The following is an 18,768-nucleotide window of genomic DNA, read 5'->3' on the forward strand; positions in this document are numbered from 1 at the left end:
TCTTTTTTTCTCCTCAAGCATAAAAAATTAATGAAAATATTCAGTTCAGAGTGATACAGGTTTCGCTTTCACGATTCAGTGAAAAGAAGCAGACATGTAGGTCATGCCAGTACCGCTTTTAATTTTGATGGAACTCTGATACTGCTACATCGATTTCAGTGTCATAAGGACCCTGCTGGTAGTGTTTGACCCCCCACGCCCCACCACCCCCACCACCACCACCCTCGATCCTTCCGCAAGTCCAAAATCAAAGGGAAGTAATCTCTACTCCATGATACCTGTTTTGGAGTACTTTCCCTTAGACCTGTGACTCGTTCGCTGGCATCTGGGTTTTTATTTGACCAGTAATAATAAATTATTGTCATGTTGGACTTGCACGTAAATACTGAATTGAGACTGCTATCATGCTGGACCCCCCACACACAAATACAGATATATAGATAGATATTATTGTCAGTATAACAGCACTATTGTCATTATTGGGCACAAGTCTATTGAAAATTGGAGTGATGTGAAACGTTGAGAAATTCCTTTTTGTTTTTCATGTTTGTGCATATGGTCTTTCTGTTGGTTTACTTGTGGAAAGAAAACCGATGTATTATGACTTCAGTTCATACTTTAAACATAGGTCAAAAGTGTGTGGTTTGAGGGATTAAAAACATTGACTTTGTCCAATTTAGTAGTCAGTAGGGAACCCACTTTGTGTGAAAACCCTACATTTCAATTAAAGTGCATTAAAATTGCTGCTTTTTATCAAGCAGACATTTTAAACAATTGTTTTAATTTCAAATGATTGTATGCTGGATTTAATAAGTGAAATATCAGAGTGTCATATATGGGACACTGTGTTGGGGTTTTACTGCAACACACAAACAAGAATAGCTTCTGTTTAAAATATGTTTTTTTCCTAACAAATGAAAGAAAATAAACACAACTGAAATTGAACAGTAGAGTAAGAGAAAAATGCACTTATCCATTTCTTTGTAAAAAAAAAAACACAAAAAAACAACAACATAAAATAAAAGGAAATGACAAACAGAATTCCTGTTCATCTGTATCAGTTCCTTCTGATCAGCAAAGTGAATATAACCATCTGAAACTAACACAGACATCAAAGTTTCCTTATTTATATGCAAGTGTGACTGAGCATATCCACACTAATTCACACTGGAATGCACAGGGGATATGTGTTTTCAGTCGCTGGATTTGTTCGTGGGCTGCAAACTCCCACGTTCACTCATATGCATACGAGTGGGCTTTTACATGTATGACCATTTTTATCCTGCCAAGTAGGCAGCCATACTTCTTTCTCAGGGGTGAGCATGCTGGGTATATTCTTGTTTCCATAACCCACCAGACACTGATATGGATTATAGGAGTATGGCTGCCTACATGGCAGGGTAAATAAACAAAATGGTCATACACATAAGATGTTAAATGTTACATGTTTGTCTGAGTGTGTACATGTGCGTGCCTGAAATCTGACTGAATGTCACAGGAAACAATTGATAAGCCCCAATGGCAGCCATCAGTCGGCTCTACCCAGGTAGGCAGCCTGTTGTGTAAATGACCCTGTGTTTGTAAAGCACTTAGAGCTTGGTCTCTGACCGAGGACAGGTGCCTTATAAGTATCCATATCAATCAATCTTTAACGTGCGTATTTGATCTTCTGATTGCGTATATACAGGAAGGGGGTTCAGGCACAAGCAGATCTGAACATATGTTGAAAATGTACTGCAACTAATATATAACTGTCTTGGGTCACAAACACATGCATATGCAGACAAAAAAATTTGCTCTGGAAACGATTTTATTTGCAAATTCATATGATATACATCCTTCATACACACACACACACATATATATATAGCAGCAGAAGCAGTTGAATGAAATGTTCAATGACAAAACACAAAGATACACCACAGGTGTATCCAAACTAAACAGCCATAAAATGTCAAATTCAGGAGCCTGCCAACTGCAACACTCTGTCAGACATCCATACACACCCACACACACATGCACTTGAACACTGACATACACACTCTCACACACCAATTCATTTTCTTTCCCTCTCTAGCATTCAGTCTGTGACACAGATGTACGTCTTGTACGCCCATCCCAGAACCTCAGGCACCACATGGTCACAGCAACAACTGTCCAAGGCTAGGAAGCGGTGGCCTGTGCTCGATTCTCCAGCTCCTGCAGAAGTGACTGGCACTTGGCCTGTAGGATGCGCACTGCCTCCACCACCAGCTCGTCTGGCCTCATGATGCCTGTGGACTCAACTGAAACTGTACAACACAGACGTGTCACTTCACTGTGGATGGAGTAAGTGTTGTTATACAAAGTGTACAACACAGACATATCACTTCACTGTTGTTGAAGTGAGTGTCGTTATACAAACTGTACAACACAGACGTGTCACTGCACTGTGGATGAAGTGAGTGTTGTTATACAAACTGTACAACACAGACGTGTCACTGCACTGTCGCTGAAGTGAGTGTCGTTATACAAACTGTACAACACAGACGTGTCACTGCACTGTTGTTGAAGTGAGTGTCGTTATACAAACTGTACAACACAGACGTGTCATTTCACTGTTGTTGAAGTGAGTGTTGTTATACAAACTGTACAATACAGACATGTCACTGCACTTTTGTTGAAGCGAGTGTTGTTATACAAACTGTACAACACAGGCGTGTCACTGCACTGTCGCTGAAGTGAGTGTCGTTATACAAACTGTACAACACAGGCGTGTCACTGCACTGTCGCTGAAGTGAGTGTTGTTATACAAACTGTACAACACAGACATATCACTTCATTGTTGTTGAAGAGTGTTGTTATACAAACTGTACAACACAGACGTGTCACTGCACTGTGGATGAAGTGAGTGTTGTTATACAAACTGTACAACACAGACGTGTCACTGCACTGTGGATGAAGTGAGTGTCGTTATACAAACTGTACAACACAGACGTGTCACTGCACTGTCGCTGAAGTGAGTGTCGTTATACAAACTGTACAACACAGACGTGTCACTGCACTGTGGATGAAGTGAGTGTTGTTATACAAACTGTACAACACAGACGTGTCACTGCACTGTGGATGAAGTGAGTGTCGTTATACAAACTGTACAACACAGACGTGTCACTTCATTGTGGATGAAGTGAGTGTCGTTATACAAACTGTACAACACAGACGTGTCACTTCATTGTGGATGAAGTGAGTGTCGTTATACAAACTGTACAACACAGGCGTGTCACTGCACTGTGGATGAAGTGAGTGTCGTTATACAAACTGTACAACACAGACGTGTCACTGCACTGTGGATGAAGTGAGTGTCGTTATACAAACTGTACAACACAGACGTGTCACTGCACTGTCACTGAAGTGAGTGTCGTTATACAAACTGTACAACACAGACGTGTCACTGCACTCTGGATGAAGTTAGTGTTGTTATACAAACTGTACAACACAGACGTGTCACTGCACTGTGGATGAAGTGAGTGTCGTTATACAAACTGTACAACACAGACGTGTCACTGCACTGTCGCTGAAGTGAGTGTTGTTATACAAACTGTACAACACAGACATGTCACTGCACTGTTGTTGAAGTGAGTGTCGTTATACAAACTGTACAACACAGACGTGTAACTGCACTTTTGTTGAAGCGAGTGTCGTTATACAAACTGTACAACACAGTCCTGTCACTGCACTGTGGATGGAGTAAGTGTCGTTATACAAACAAAATCATTGCAATGCATAGCTTCAATGAAAAAAGAGAATAAAGTTATATTCAACCATGTGCGTGTTCTTTTTCTTCTTCTTCTTCTTCTAACAATCTAAGCATGTAAGTGTTTGATTTTTTTTTTTTTTTTTTGCTTCATCTCTTTTTCTTAACCTCCTTCATTTCCAAAGCACTGAAAGGCTCTTAACGCTTCACCTGCGTTTTGGGCTATTACACTGCACTGTAAAGCAAGCCCCGTCCCCCCCCCCCCCACTCCCCCCCCCCCTTTCCTTTAAAGGTCATTATCTTATTAAAAAAAATATATATATACATATTCTTTCTTTTTTTTTTAAACTGCACCACTTTAAAGCAAAACTGTATAAGAACAGAAGCGCATTTCTGTGAGCCAAGTATGCACAGATGCTTACAGATAAAATGGTCCCTGACACGCTCCAGCTTGACAGCGTCCTTCAGGTCATCGTGTCGGAAGACCTCACGGCTGATGGTGTCTTTCCTGGCGTTTACCACCACTGCCTCTTTGCCTGAAACATCACAAACATCCCTTCACTGTTACACCACCACTGCCTCTTTGCCTGAAACATCACAAACATCCCTTCACTGTTCAGTCACCACTGCCTCTTTGCCTGAAACATCACAAACATCCCTTCACTGTTACACCACCACTGCCTCTTTGCCTGAAACATCACAAACATCCCTTCACTGTTCAACCACCACTGCCTCTTTGCCTGAAACATCACAAACATCCCTTCACTGTTCAACCACCACTGCCTCTTTGCCTGAAACATCACAAACATCCCTTCACTGTTACACCACCACTGCCTCTTTGCCTGAAACATCACAAACATCCCTTCACTGTTCAACCACCACTGCCTCTTTGCCTGAAACATCACAAACATCCCTTCACTGTTACACCACCACTGCCTCTTTGCATCAAACGTCACAAACATCCCTTCGCCTTTCAACCACCACTGCCTCTTTGCCTGAAACATCACAAACATCCCTTCACTGTTACACCACCACTGCCTCTTTGCCTGAAACATCACAAACATCCCTTCACTGTCACACCACCACTGCCTCTTTGCCTGAAACATCACAAACATCTCTTCACTGTTCAACCACCACTGCCTCTTTGCCTGAACCATCACAAACATCCCTTTGCTGTTCAACCACTACTGCCTCTTTGCCTGAAACATCACAAACATCCCTTTGCTGTTCAACCACCACTGCCTCTTTGCCTGAAACATCACAAACATCCCTTCACTGTTCAACCACCACTGCCTCTTTGCCTGAAACATCACAAACATCCCTTCAGCTCTCAATCACATCACAGACACAGCACCATCAGTAACTTTGACTTCCACTCAACAACTGGCTTGTGTGGCTATGAAGAAGACAGTTTAGTTATTCCATAAAGAGGACCATCTTGTTCCAACAGCATCACACTGTACCATGAAATATCAAGACTCCATGACAAATGATGGGTGGAAGGCAGTACAGAAGACAACAGGACAAGTCATAGCAACACTAATAATAATGATGATGAACACGTATTCAGCACTGTTTTTTCTCAGATACAGCTCAAAGCAGTTAATAAATAATAAATACAAAATCCATTGACGGTAGATGATGAAATAATTAAAATAAACCACTTTACACACTCACTGCAGAAAGGGCTTCATGACATCACTTATCCTACACACTCGAACATAGACAAGAGCACATACATGGAAAGTCACACACACACACGCACAGTCACGCCCCCCACCCCACCCCCAAAGCCCCTCCCCGGCACCCCCCCACCCCACACACACATACCCTAAACATTCAAAGCACTGATGAAACGCAGTTTAGAACTGTGGTGGTGGACACGGAGTATCACCATCAGTACCGCTAGAAGTACAGACAGGTCTTCAATGAAAACAGATGTAAGAGAAGAAAAAAAACCTACAGCTTTCCCCCCTGTGCCCTGCCCCCTCACCGTTGTGTGTGTCCCTCAGCTGGATGACGCCAGGAGAGAAGCACTTCTTCAGCCTGTGGGCCTGTTCCCCCACCACCGGTCGCAGCAGGGTGATCACTGGCAGCAGACGGTAACACACTGTGGCTGAAACAGTCAAGTTTCCTTTGTGATTTTGTGTGTGTGTGTGTGTGTGTGTGTGTGTTGTGTGTGTTGTATGTGTGTGTGTGTGTGGTGTGTGTGTGGTGTGTGTGTGTGTGTGTGTGTGTATGTGTTTTGTGTGTGTGTGTGTGGTGTGGCATGTGTGTGTGTGTGTGTGTGTGTGTGTGTGTGTGTGTGTGTGTGTGTGTGTGTGTGTGTGTGTGTGTGGTGTGTGTGTGTGGTGTGTGTGTGTGTGTGCGCGCGCGCACGCGCGCGCCTGCACGCTTGCATATTTGTGTGTTTTAGCCTGTTAAAAGTTGATGGGCCGATGTCGAAAGTATCTGAGTATACATGTCACTCAGTGTGAGTGTCTGTGTGTGTGTGTGTGTGTGTGTGTGTGTGTGTGTGTGTGTGTGTGTGTGTGTGTGTGTGTGTGTGTGTGTGTGTGTGTGTGTGTGTGTGTGTGTGTGTGTGTGTGTAACTGAAAAACACTTCTGTTTGGAGGAATCTGAACGATATCAGTGATGATATTCTTCTTTTCCAAATATCAAACGAACGCATTTCATGAAGAGACAATAAACATGTGCCCAAACTGGATGTTATAGCACATGCAATAAATTCTAAAATGAGGAAAAAATACCAAAAAAAACCAAATGATTCTCACCAACTGGAGAAAACTTGGCATGGTCTTTACCAGTCCCCTTGACACAAAACAGCCTCATGTCCACCTCCTGGTAAAACACACACATTACAATGGTAAACAAACAAAAAAATGGAGTGGTGTAAACTAGATTCTGTTGCTTCTAGTATCCCCTCTTGAAACCCCAGTTTTGGAATTTCAACATCACCTTAACTCACTCAGTACGGCCAGTCCTCTCTTCTCCTCTACACAGACCCCTCGGATGTCCAGTGGGTGTCTGAATGACCCAACCTTTAGCTTCCGTCGTCAGAATTGTGGTCTTCTTTGTCAACATTCACCTCTTCAGTATAAGAGCCTTCCGCTTGCAATATTTTGATGATGGTAACTGGGGTGAAACGCTGTTAACGTCGTCTCTTTCGCCGTTCGCATGGTGAGAGTTAACTTTTATCATCTCATCCGAATGACTAAGTGTTTGAGTTTCAACTAATCAAGTCAAACTTGGGAGAAAGAGTGAGAGTGAGAGTGGGAATCAAACCCAGACCCTCACAGACACTGTATTGGCAGATAAGTGTCTTAGCCATTCTACCACCTTCCACTAATGAACAACAATGATGCAGTGCAGCACAATGTGCACACACATCAACAGAAATCGTACGTGTTTTTGCTACGTGGTCAAAACTGTCGTAGACATCAGCAGTCAGACGAACAAACATCCACCGGGTATCTTTATTGGTGGATTTTTGTTGTTATTTATGATGACCAGTTTGCTAGATAATCTTGTCTAATGTTAATTTGTATACAAAGCCTGTATTTGTTCATACTCTTTACACAGACCCACACATACACACACACACAAACACACATGCTCAGACACATACAGACACACACGCACCCAAACACACACTCCTATTCACACATACACATATTGCAGTTAAAAAACAAACATAAAAAACATGGGACAGTTTTTAAGGAAAAACAATGATCTGCAACCACTATTAAAATGCAAAAACACAGCAACAACAATGCAGTACTAACTTCTATTCATGATATAATCAATCTCTCTTTTTTTTTTCTATAATGATATCTTTTTTTCTCTGAATATATCAGTATCAACTTCCATTCATAGATTCAATTTATGGGAAAAAAACAAAAACAATCTCTGAATATATGATTCACAAAACAATTTATCTTTTTTTTTTCTCTCTGATACATCAATACCAACTCAATTCAAATGATCAGTTTATGATTTATTTCAAGTAAGCTTTCAATAAATAATGAACACTTTAGCATGCTGATATACATGACACAGCTGTGCATGCAGATTATTGGTAGATCAATAAATCACGACTACATGGATCTATAGTTCTTGTGTCTCATGTTGCTGAATATATAAAAATGTTTTAAGCAGGCATCATTCCTGAAAATGATTAGTTGCTGTTGCTGCATTTATAAAGATTATAAGCAGGTTTCATTCCTCAAAATGGTCTGTAGTTATTGTTGCGTATAAGAAAATTGTGAGCATGAATAATAATTCCTGAAAATGATTTGTTGCTGTTGTTGCATATGAGAAGATTATAAGCATGAATAATAATTCCTGAAAATGGTTTGTTGCTGTTGTTTCATATGGGAAGATCATAAGCAATTATAATAATTCCTGAAAATGGTTTGTTGCTGTTGTTGCATATGAGAAGATTATAAGCATGAATAATAATTCCTGAAAATGGTTTGTTGCTGTTGTTTCATATGGGAAGATCATAAGCAGGTATAATAATTCCTGAAAATGGTTTGTTGCTGTTGTTTCATATGGGAAGATCATAAGCAATTATAATAATTCCTGAAAATGGTTTGTTGCTGTTGTTGCATATGAGAAGATTATAAGCATGAATAATAATTCCTGAAAATGGTTTGTTGCTGTTGTTTCATATGGGAAGATCATAAGCAATTATAATAATTCCTGAAAATGGATTGATTCTCAAGTCATGGCCTCTCACGGTGCACCACCCTCACCTGCCCTGGCTTGAGTTTGGTCAACAGGATGTTGTCCTTCACTGGTCCAATTTTCCCCTGCACACCATCAAATCATAACAATAAAAATAACACTAATGAAATAATACAAATATTTACATATATATTTTTGCGGAAGTGTATAGGTTCATTCCAATGTGCATTTTATTTACCCATGTGCTAAGCTGAAGTGGTAGTATCAGCAGCACTGACTTGAAGTTGTGTACCTTGTACATGGAGAGTTACCACTCTATTATTTATAATACACTGCGTAATCTCATCCAGAGAGAAATCAAAGCACTTTCACACCAACCAGTCATTCACAAACAGGCATAACAGGTTCAGAGGAATGAACGACAAAACAGAAAGCTGGAGAACTGTGGAAAGAGGGAGGGTACAGCTTTATGGAAAGAGGTAGGTATTAAGGCCAGACTTTTAAAAGAATAGAGTGCTGAGATTTGATGAAGTGAAAGAGGGAGCTCAATCCAAGAGTAAGGTCCAGAGGCAGAGAAAAAACAGCAACCGACTGTGGAGCGTTTAAATCTGGAAACGCAGAAACTGAGTGGATCTGAAGCTGAATGTAGAGAGTGAGATGGAGTGTAGAGGTGAAGGTCATCACAGAAATAGAGTCAAATCTGTTTACGATACAGAGTGCTGATCAACTTTACTGTAACTGTATAAAACAGGAAGCCAATGGACATATTGCAAGACTGTCAGTACCAGCTATCATGTCTGAACAGCCATGATATCAGCATTAACATGGATAAAATCTATCTACTGAAACACAATCACCCACTTCAAAATGTAACATGCAGTAAACACTTTTACACACATATGTTCAGTTATGATGCAAATGTATATATATATAAATCATGTAAAATATTATCTGCTTTGTTTCTGCGCAGAAAAATGTTGGTCGTAAAACTGTCCTTAGAAGTCAAAGACATACTCTCTCTTCATATAACTGTTTATAAACCAGACAACCTTTACCAGTACCACCATATAATCATAAAATCTGGACTTGTTATATCTAATAAAGTAAAAGCATGGAATTGAACAATTTCAGCAAATTGCAAGGAAGGAAACCAAAACAAAGTCTTCAACTAAAAAGCAATTATTTAAACAAAAAACATGAACAAAAGACAAAAAGGAAAGAAAAGATCACATACCAGTCTTGCCTGATTTCCTTTGGGAATCCACTCTAAATATTTTGTAGTCACTGAAATAAAACCCCATGGTCAGAAACATCAGCTGTCAGCATGTTTACATAATTTCTGCAAACACAAAATTTACAACATTCTTGAACTGAATCACCTACGTGTATATATGGTGTATTATAACAGACAACCTACCATATTCTGTTGCACAAACACAAAGGTTAAGAACTTTTCCACAATAACCTAATATCGATGGTTCCCTGCGGACTGCCGACGCTGGAACTGTGACGGATGAACCCGGGTGTGGTCTGTGGGGGAATGTAAATGAGCGACGTGGGAGTAATGCCACTGAAACGGTGCAGATGATGGGGCAGCAATAAATTTAAATAAGACATTAACAGAAACGGTTTTGTCTGTTCTGCAAACGCTTGAACACAAATGCTACAAATGACAGTTTGATCAGAATCACACAGATTCTTTGCCCCTAAAACATACCATTTACTTTACTTATTTACTTAAAAACTATATATACAGGTCCGAAGAAAAACTGATATTGCAAATTTCACATTCTGCTGACCATTCAACTGATGTTCAAAAAGTTTCCAAGATACAATGAAATACCAATGATTCCACATGTCAAACAATCCTAAACATGCAGACCATGTCTGAACTGTAGTTGTGAACTTTTTATTCTGTCTGTCGAATAGCAATCTTTTTCAAGCTTCTAGAAGTCAATATTACATGTGTCTCAAGGCCGCACAATGCACAAACTAGCTCTCAGAAGAAAAAAATTTACAGGTGTCTTCGAACGAAGAACTATGTCAAACACTTTTTCTAGCTTCTAAAAATAAACCAGCTTATGCATAACAGACTATCAATTCTATTGAATAATGAAGATCATCAGATGTCTCAAGAACACACAATGTACAAGCTAACTCTCAGAACAAATCACAAGTCTCTTCAAACTAAGAATGATGGAAGAAAATATGTATAAAATTGCCTTTCATGGCTAGAGGATAGAATGCAGATTCCCTGCAAACTACCACCAACACACACACACACACACACACACACACATGATTCCCAACATGCACTGAAAACAAACGGCTGACCTCTGTGATCCCTGTACAGCTGATCGGGATCTGTGGAGTCAGTGGCGTTAAGATTCTTGGTGCATCGCACTTTTAGGTGGAATTCCAAGGTGTCTTGCTCTGTGCCCTCATCGTCTGTCCCTTCAAACATCACAAGCAGCCATCATGTTATTTTTTATTTGTATTTGTATTTCTTTTTATCACAACAGATTTCTCTGTGTGAAATTCGGGCTGCTCTCCTCAGGGAGAGCGCGTCGCTACACTACAGCGCCACCCATTTTTTTTAATTTTTCCCTGCGTGCAGTTTTATTTGTTTTTCCTATCGAAGTGGACTTTTCTACATAATTTTGCCAGGAACAACCCTTTTGTTACCGTGGGTTCTTTTACATCCTCTAGGTGCATGCTGCAGACGGGACCTCGGTTTATCGTCTCATCCGAATGACTAGCGTCCAGACCACCACTCAAGGTCTAGTGGAGGGGGAGAAAATATCGGCGGCTGAGCCGTGATTCGAACCAGCGCTCTCAGATTCTCTCGCTTCCTAGGCGGACGCGTTACCTCTAGGCCATCACTCCACTGAATCTCCCTAGGTGATTGCCTATCCACCACTTCCTTGTATTTGAATCTTTCATGCCTAAATGTATAACTTGCTTATTAGAAATTCCATAAGCAAATAAACTAATCATTTATCACCTTTCCTGTAATAAACTGAAACAAGATATCAGAATGTCTCAGAATCAGACTGTGGCCATGACACAGAAAGTGAACAATGACCAGATGCATATCAAGGTCTTGATTTTAAACAGAAAAACCTGTACAAGTAGTGGTCATCAGGTGTATGGAGAAAGGAACATAACTTTACAAAGGAACAAGAATAAAACTACTCAATGACCAGCTTTGAATTAAAATGTACATCTCCACACTTACTTAGGTTTCTCAGTCAACAGCATACCAAAACAAAAAGCAGGCCAGGAAAAGCATGCTCTCAGAGGAGAATGTGCAGGTATACATACTTACTATTCTAAAGCATACCAAATTCTTAAAGCAAAACAAACTGAAAAATTCAAGTCCTAGACTGTTACTGTCAGAGAGTTGCAGCCCCTCTGTGCATTATAAAATAAACATGAACAACCACACAGTAATTTTTTTTAACTGAATAAAATTTATGTAAGAGCAAAGAAAAGCTAAATAAATAAAAAGCTAATTAAATATTTCATTTGATTTACTTTCCAAACGGATGAATAAAGATTGTATTGTATTGTATTGTATTGTATTGTACTGTATTGTATTGTACTGTATTGTACTGTACTGTATTGTATTGTACTGTATTGTATTGTACTGTATTGCATTGTATTGTATTGTATTGTACTGTATTGTATTGTACTGTATTGCATTGTATTGTATTGTACTGTATTGTATTGTACTGTACTGTATTGTATTGTATTGTATTGTACTGTATTGTACTGTATTGTACTGTATTGTATTGTACTGTACTGTATTGTATTGTATTGTACTGTACTGTATACCCCACCTGGCTGTTTGTACTCAAAGAGACGTGGGTCAGCCTTGATGGCCACCAGCCCCAGTCGATGGGCCAGGACTTCATCCTGAAGGATGGACGTGTTGTTGTAGACATGCGCCTTCTCTATCGCCATTGTAGGGACCTGCACAATGCCAGTACACACACTCAGTCTTTTATTCATTTGTATGCCTCATAAGCCTTAAGGTTTCATGATAAATAAAAGTACTTTTATTCTATTCTGTTCTGTCACAGCTGCACGGCATCCAAGCATTAAGTTAGGGATTCTTCTTTTCATAAAGTCAGTACACAACTCAATTGTTCTTTCTTCTTTTTTTTTTCACGTGCAGAGGATCTCCTTTAGTAGTCTAAACTACTTTTTGTACAGTTTCTTTCATTATCATTTAAATAAAGGAATAAACCTGAAAAAAGGCTCATGGTATCTGAAAGAAAAAGAATGACCTGTAAACATTAAATAAATCAAAAGAGGTTCAGTTACACAGTTTGGATGGATGGTCGCATGTCCACATTATCTACAGTCAATTAACTGACTGATATATATACATCAGCAGTCTGGAATAGATAATGTAGGTGCACATGAATGTATGTGTCTTTACATGTTTGTGTGTATAAAAACAGAATATATATATATATATATATATATATATATATATATATTTCAGTTTGCTTGAAATTGTCCCTTAATAAGTTAAATATTTTTCTTTTTGTCACTTGCACAAGCTGAATTATCCCCCTTGGCATTAGAGCCATAAAGAACTATTTGCCAAAACAATTTGTCATAATCATTCTCTCTCTCTCTCCCCCCCCCCCCCCCCTCTCTCTCTTTCTCTCACACACACACACACACACATTAAACAGCTGCTCAACGTTAAATCTTTTTTTCTATCTTTTTTTTTTTTTTTAAAGTACTATTACACAGTATTACTCTTAATAAAACAAAGATATTGATCTACAAAGCCAGTGCTGATAAGCCCTTCTTAATTAATGGTGCTTGTTTGCCATATTAAATTTCACTCTTTTGCTGTCTTTAAACATTCCCTCCAACCCACACCCCCTCAACTCTACCTCAGCCAGGAGAATCCTGCGAATGGCATTGGCGATGGAACAGTCGACGCCCACCATATCAAACTCCATTTCATCTACATCATCCAGCTCCAGCCCAAGTCCATGATGTCGCTTTGTCTCTTTGGTGATGCGAATAATCTCAATCCTGAAGTTCTGTGCACAGTTCAAAAGAAATGGCATCTTATTTTAGTTATAAGACTAAAGACTGTCTGGCTTAGTTAAAAGACTTCATTTAACTAGCTAACAAGTTATCGATTGCTGATAAAGTCAACAGTGTCAATGCCCTAATTATTACTGCCACTCCTTCATAGTGGAGCAGGTGATTGTCTTTTTCACACGCCTGTGGCTATAATTCCCATTCAAAACAATTAACATAAAACACACACTTTCAACTCTCCGTTAACAGCGTGAGATTTTAGCATTCCTGAAAAATACCATCCACGGCAGACACATAAGACAGCTGAGTAAAGGCAGTAATAATTCAAACATTGTAAAACTGGTCACTTAATTTACATTTTTAGGAATAAAAAAGAAAGAAAATTAATAGCCACAAATAAATGCTGAAAGCTTAACAGTACTAACATAAAACAACACTTCTGCAAATATTTTCTCATTTCTGTTCAGCATCATATATATTCACAAACAATGAAACATTCAAATATCTTTTTATTTCTGACCTGTTTAAACTTTTTCTCATCCCAAGAATCGTCATAGCCTGGGTAGTTCCATGGAAAGTCAGTACTGTGAACCTGAAACATATTCTCTTCAATGAAAGCCTTCATGAGTTACTTGTACAATGGACTGTATGCATGTATACATACTTTAAAAAGTTAAATAAAAACTGGTAAGTCTAAGACACACATACTGAAAAACACCACATTTTTATCATTTAACTTTTTGTTAAAATATTACAGTTGACATGCTGATGCTTTTGTAACTTGACAAATACTAAGATTAAACTTAAAACAAAAAGAAGTGGGTAACTTCTACTCAAACTGCTGTGACAAGTGAGTTTATAAATTGAATGCTTTTAACAAGTACACAGATCAAAGTTTTCAAACTGCCTGCTTACATTTCTCAGGTAAGTTCCAAGCTTACAATTACATGACTTATAGAGGCCTGTCACATGATCTGTACTCTTGAAGTTGTTTGGCTCTCCGAATTTGCGAGCAATGAAGGCAATCAAAAATGGCAGAATGAGCAAACAGCAGGTTTCATTTTTTCGACTTTATCATATGCTTTACATTTCAGTTTTCTTATTGCACACGTCATTGTACAGTGTTTCATTGTAACAACAGAGGCTATCAACTGAAGAAATGGAGAATAGCAAACTGTGAAATCCACGACATTTCACACGGAGCTCCAGAGCGCTTGTGTGATGCACCTTTCAGGTTATCATCTTTGTAAAATGGCCATCGAGAGAGGCAGAACTTGCAAACAGCAGGCTTCATTTTTTATATTTTTTGTGTGTCATATCTTAGTTTTCTTATTGTGCACATCATCATACAGTGTTTGGTTGTAGCAACAGAGGCTATCAACTGAAGAAATGGAGGACAGCAGACCATGAAACCCATTATGTTCCACATGGTACTCCTGCTTGCTTTCACTGTAGTTTCAGGTAATCATCCTTGTAAAAATCTAAAATGGTAAAAAATTAATGACTTAACAAACATTTGTGGTTTGGGGAGGAAAAGGATTATGGTGACAGGTGAATATTGCTTTTCCTCTCTCCATCACACTCATTAAAGTGCTAAGCATACAAGCACAATGTGTACATCTGCAGGTTTGGTGTGCTCATCATGCACCATTTATAGTCAGCCAAACAACATCACAATAATGAATAATGTTCAACTACAAAAACAAAACGTTAGTGATTTTGATACTTGAACACAAAAGGCCTATGGGTTCCACAAATGCAGGGACTGAGGAGACAAAGTATCGTCTATAACTGTATAAGGGTCACACATGTCTGCTTCTTTTGTCTATGTTGATCGCCTTTGGCATTGCTGGCATTTTGGACGAAAGTTAGATAAGCATGTGCAAGATCCAAGATGACCACAGAACTCTCCTGGGGCCTATTAGTATTACTAAGTAGTTGATTTTAAAAACTTTTAAAACATAAAATACACCAACAGAAAGTGATGACTTAATGGTTTACTTCATCCAACAAAAATCGCAGTTACTTCAGCTACATTCAAAAATCTAAATTTAATAGGGTAGGTAACTGGTAAGCCTATTTGCGGACATGGTAATTGCAAACGGTTTGTGTACTGCCCCACTTAGAAGCATTCTCACCACACACATTTTACAATTTAATGTCTGCTTCAAGTTCAACCTTTTCTGATACCTTAATGAATAATACATATCCATTTCCAAGAACCAGTCATTTCTGTTTAACTTAAAGATCAGCTGTTTCCAGCTATTTCTGTGCTCTCTCTTCTCTTTGTGCACCACTGCCAACCACGTTCACAAACATGCTCTCAAAATCCTAAAATCAAGGAATGCAAGTAGTAGGACTTGAACTTTGACACAATTTTAAACAGCTGGTTTGACTGGATATGTCGAAAGAATTGTGCATTACCAGAGCTGGGAGATTTTAAAAAAGCATGCTGGTGATAGATCAGGACGTCAGTTTAGACAGGAATCTCCACAACAGTATTGTTTGCAATTAGACCATAGGATATTTTGATGTAAGAACGATGTTGAACATTTAATGAGTGCTCTAAAAAGGGTGTGTTTGTGTGTGGTGTAGGGTGTGTGTGCTTGTGTGTGTGTGTGTGTGTGTGTGTGTGTGTGTGTGTGTGTGTGTGTTTGCATATGTGTGTGTGTGTGTGTGTGTGTGCATGTGTGATCAAAACCAACAACACAACAGTCTGGTGCGATGTTCCAATAATATGTTTGTCTAATGAGCTCATGACCTGCTTCTCTAAATCTCTTTCTTCAGGACCACTAGAGATCAGAGATGCATACATGATACAACACCAGAAAGAACCAACACATCACAGACAGGGCCAGACTCCTAGCTTGATCGACCTGGTTTTCACAAACAGAGATGACATGGTGTTAGATATCACTACTATGGCAGGGATTGGGAAAAGTGACCATGCCACTCTAGTTATCACCTTGTCATGTGCACGTATTGAAGAAAAGAAGCGTCAGAGTCTATATTTTCGTGCAAGGCAGAATTTGATAGCATAAGACAGAGATTAGGTTCAGTTGATTGGAACAGCAAGTTATCAGTGTTGACAGTTGACAAAATGTGGTCAGTCATCAAGGGGGAAATCACAGGAGCTACTGACAAGTTTGTACCAAGATCAGGAGTCGGCATGAATAGAAAACCATGGATGGACAGAGGCACCTTGGCTTCAGTCAGGAAAAAGCACAGCCTCTTCAGACACTGGTTAGAAACAAGAGATCAACGTAGAACAACATGGTTTTGTTCAGGGACGCTCATGTGCTACATAATTGTTGGACATATTGGAAAGCTGGACAAGAACCCTAGATAGAGGTGGCTCCATTGATGCTATCTATATGGATTACCAGAAACTGAGAAAGCGTTTGACAGCGTCCCGCATCATGGACTTGTCTCTAAGATCCACGCACATGGAGTATCAGGCAGGGTATTAGTATTACTCTGGATCCAGGACTTTCTGTCTCAAAGGAAGCAGAGGGCAATTGTGAATGGAACAACAACAGGCAGATGTCACAAGCGGTATCCCACAAGGTAGTGTTCTAGGACCCCTGCTTTTCCTGTTGTACATTAATGACCTTCCTAGCAGAGTGAAGAGCAATGTGAAATTGTTTGCCAACGACACGGAGTTGTTCACACAGAATGACCAAGTAGATGCTTCACAAGTCCTCCAAGATGACCTAGACAACCTACAGCAGTGGTCTAGAGAGTGGCTCCTCCACTTCCATCCAGAAAAATGCAGTGTAATGAAGCTAGGAAACTGCAAATCAGAAGCAATTTACTACATGAAACGGAAAACTAACAGTGGGGAGAAATACAACCTGGCACTTGCTGAGAGTGACATGGTGAAAGACCTGGGAGTGTACATTGACAACAAGCTGGATTTCAAGACATGTGGCAACAGTTACTGCAAAGGCTAACAAGATGGTTGGTATAATCAGGCATTCTTTTGACTACCTATCTGAAGACCTGTTTGTTCAATTGTTCAAATCCCTGGTTACACCCATTTTGGAATATGGACATTCGGTCTAGAACCCGCAGTCGAAAACATTGTACAGAGAGGTGGAAGACGTCCAGTGACAGGCAACAAAACTGATTGGTCATTTGAAGAACAAGCCTTATCATGAAAGACTTGCTTTCCTTAAGCTGCCTACTAACCTAGTCTAGAACACAGGAGACAGTGGGCAGATATGACTGACTGCTGTAAATACATGTATACACAGAATCTACAAGACCACAAATCCCGTACTATCACCTGCAGTAAGCAGAGTCAGAAGAGGTAGTAGTTTAATGCTAAATAAATCACACTGTAGACTGAAAGTGCACAGTTCCTTCTTTACTGTGCGAGTCGTTAATAAATGGAATGGTTTGTCAGACAGTGTTGTGACTGCCCCAACCATGTTATCTTTCAAGACTAGGTTAGACTTAGACGCTCATTGGGCCAACTCTCCAAGTATTCAGGATCCAGAATGCTATCATTAGACCACACATGCTGGTATACTGTATCTTATTGAACGGCGAACAGGCCTTCACAGGCCTCAAACGTCCGATTCCAGTTCAAGTTCTGTTTTCCCCATGCACCGAAAGCCATCGTTCGCAAAGTTTAAACTTGCCCGTTCGTAATTTCCCTCAGGCACCCCTGCTATTTCAATCGTTTAAAAAAAAAGTTGAAAAGAAGGAATAGACGAACCTTAGTAGTAAAACCAATCGTTTATAGCGTTTGAATAAAGAAGAGCTACATTTCGTACAACCTGTTATCTGCACACGCTTAACTGACCGCTTAGACTGGATCGTTCGACTACTAACATAGTTACAATTTAAAAGAAAACACATCATGTTTTAAAAAAAAATTGTATTTAACACAAAACTCACATTCACAACTTTATGCTCCGTCAGCCTGACTTTCGTACGAATGTCATCAATGGTAAACATTTTTTTTTTTTTTTACTCCAGTTTATCGTGTAAACCTAGTACCCACACGGCAAGCATGTGTGAATGTGGCGACATACGATTCTCAACTAATTCGAGTGCCCTCCCTTGTTTGCAATGCTTTCTGTATCTTTTCACAGTAATATATACAATTTTAGATGCAATGATTTTTAAAAATAAAATAAAAGAAAGAAAGAAAGATAACCGCTCAGTCTATCAAAAACAACAACAAAGGAATTATATGGAAAAAGCTAAGATAAACTGTTGGTTACGTATTACTCACTTTTGATATGAGTGTCCAATATTTCAGA

The 18,768-nt window shown here is 39.4% G+C and overlaps 1 protein-coding gene across 1 annotated transcript; it reads right to left on the reverse strand.

Annotated features, from left to right (window-relative positions):
* Nucleotides 1–1,826: 1,826 nt before the first annotated feature.
* On the reverse strand, nt 1,827–18,538 carry LOC143281743 (DNA-directed RNA polymerases I and III subunit RPAC1-like). The gene is made up of 11 exons (XM_076587017.1): nt 18,401–18,538; nt 14,016–14,087; nt 13,339–13,491; nt 12,265–12,397; nt 10,757–10,876; nt 9,657–9,706; nt 8,491–8,547; nt 6,508–6,574; nt 5,727–5,849; nt 4,156–4,269; nt 1,827–2,291 (listed from the first exon to the last, which is right to left on the reverse strand). The coding sequence occupies exons 1-11, from the start codon at nt 18,458–18,460 to the stop codon at nt 2,164–2,166; spliced, it is 1,077 nt and encodes a 358-aa protein (XP_076443132.1). The 5' UTR covers nt 18,461–18,538; the 3' UTR covers nt 1,827–2,163.
* Nucleotides 18,539–18,768: the final 230 nt, after the last annotated feature.

Source organism: Babylonia areolata, chromosome 4 (assembly GCF_041734735.1).
Source record: "Babylonia areolata isolate BAREFJ2019XMU chromosome 4, ASM4173473v1, whole genome shotgun sequence".
NCBI classification, from domain to species: domain Eukaryota; kingdom Metazoa; phylum Mollusca; class Gastropoda; order Neogastropoda; family Buccinidae; genus Babylonia; species Babylonia areolata.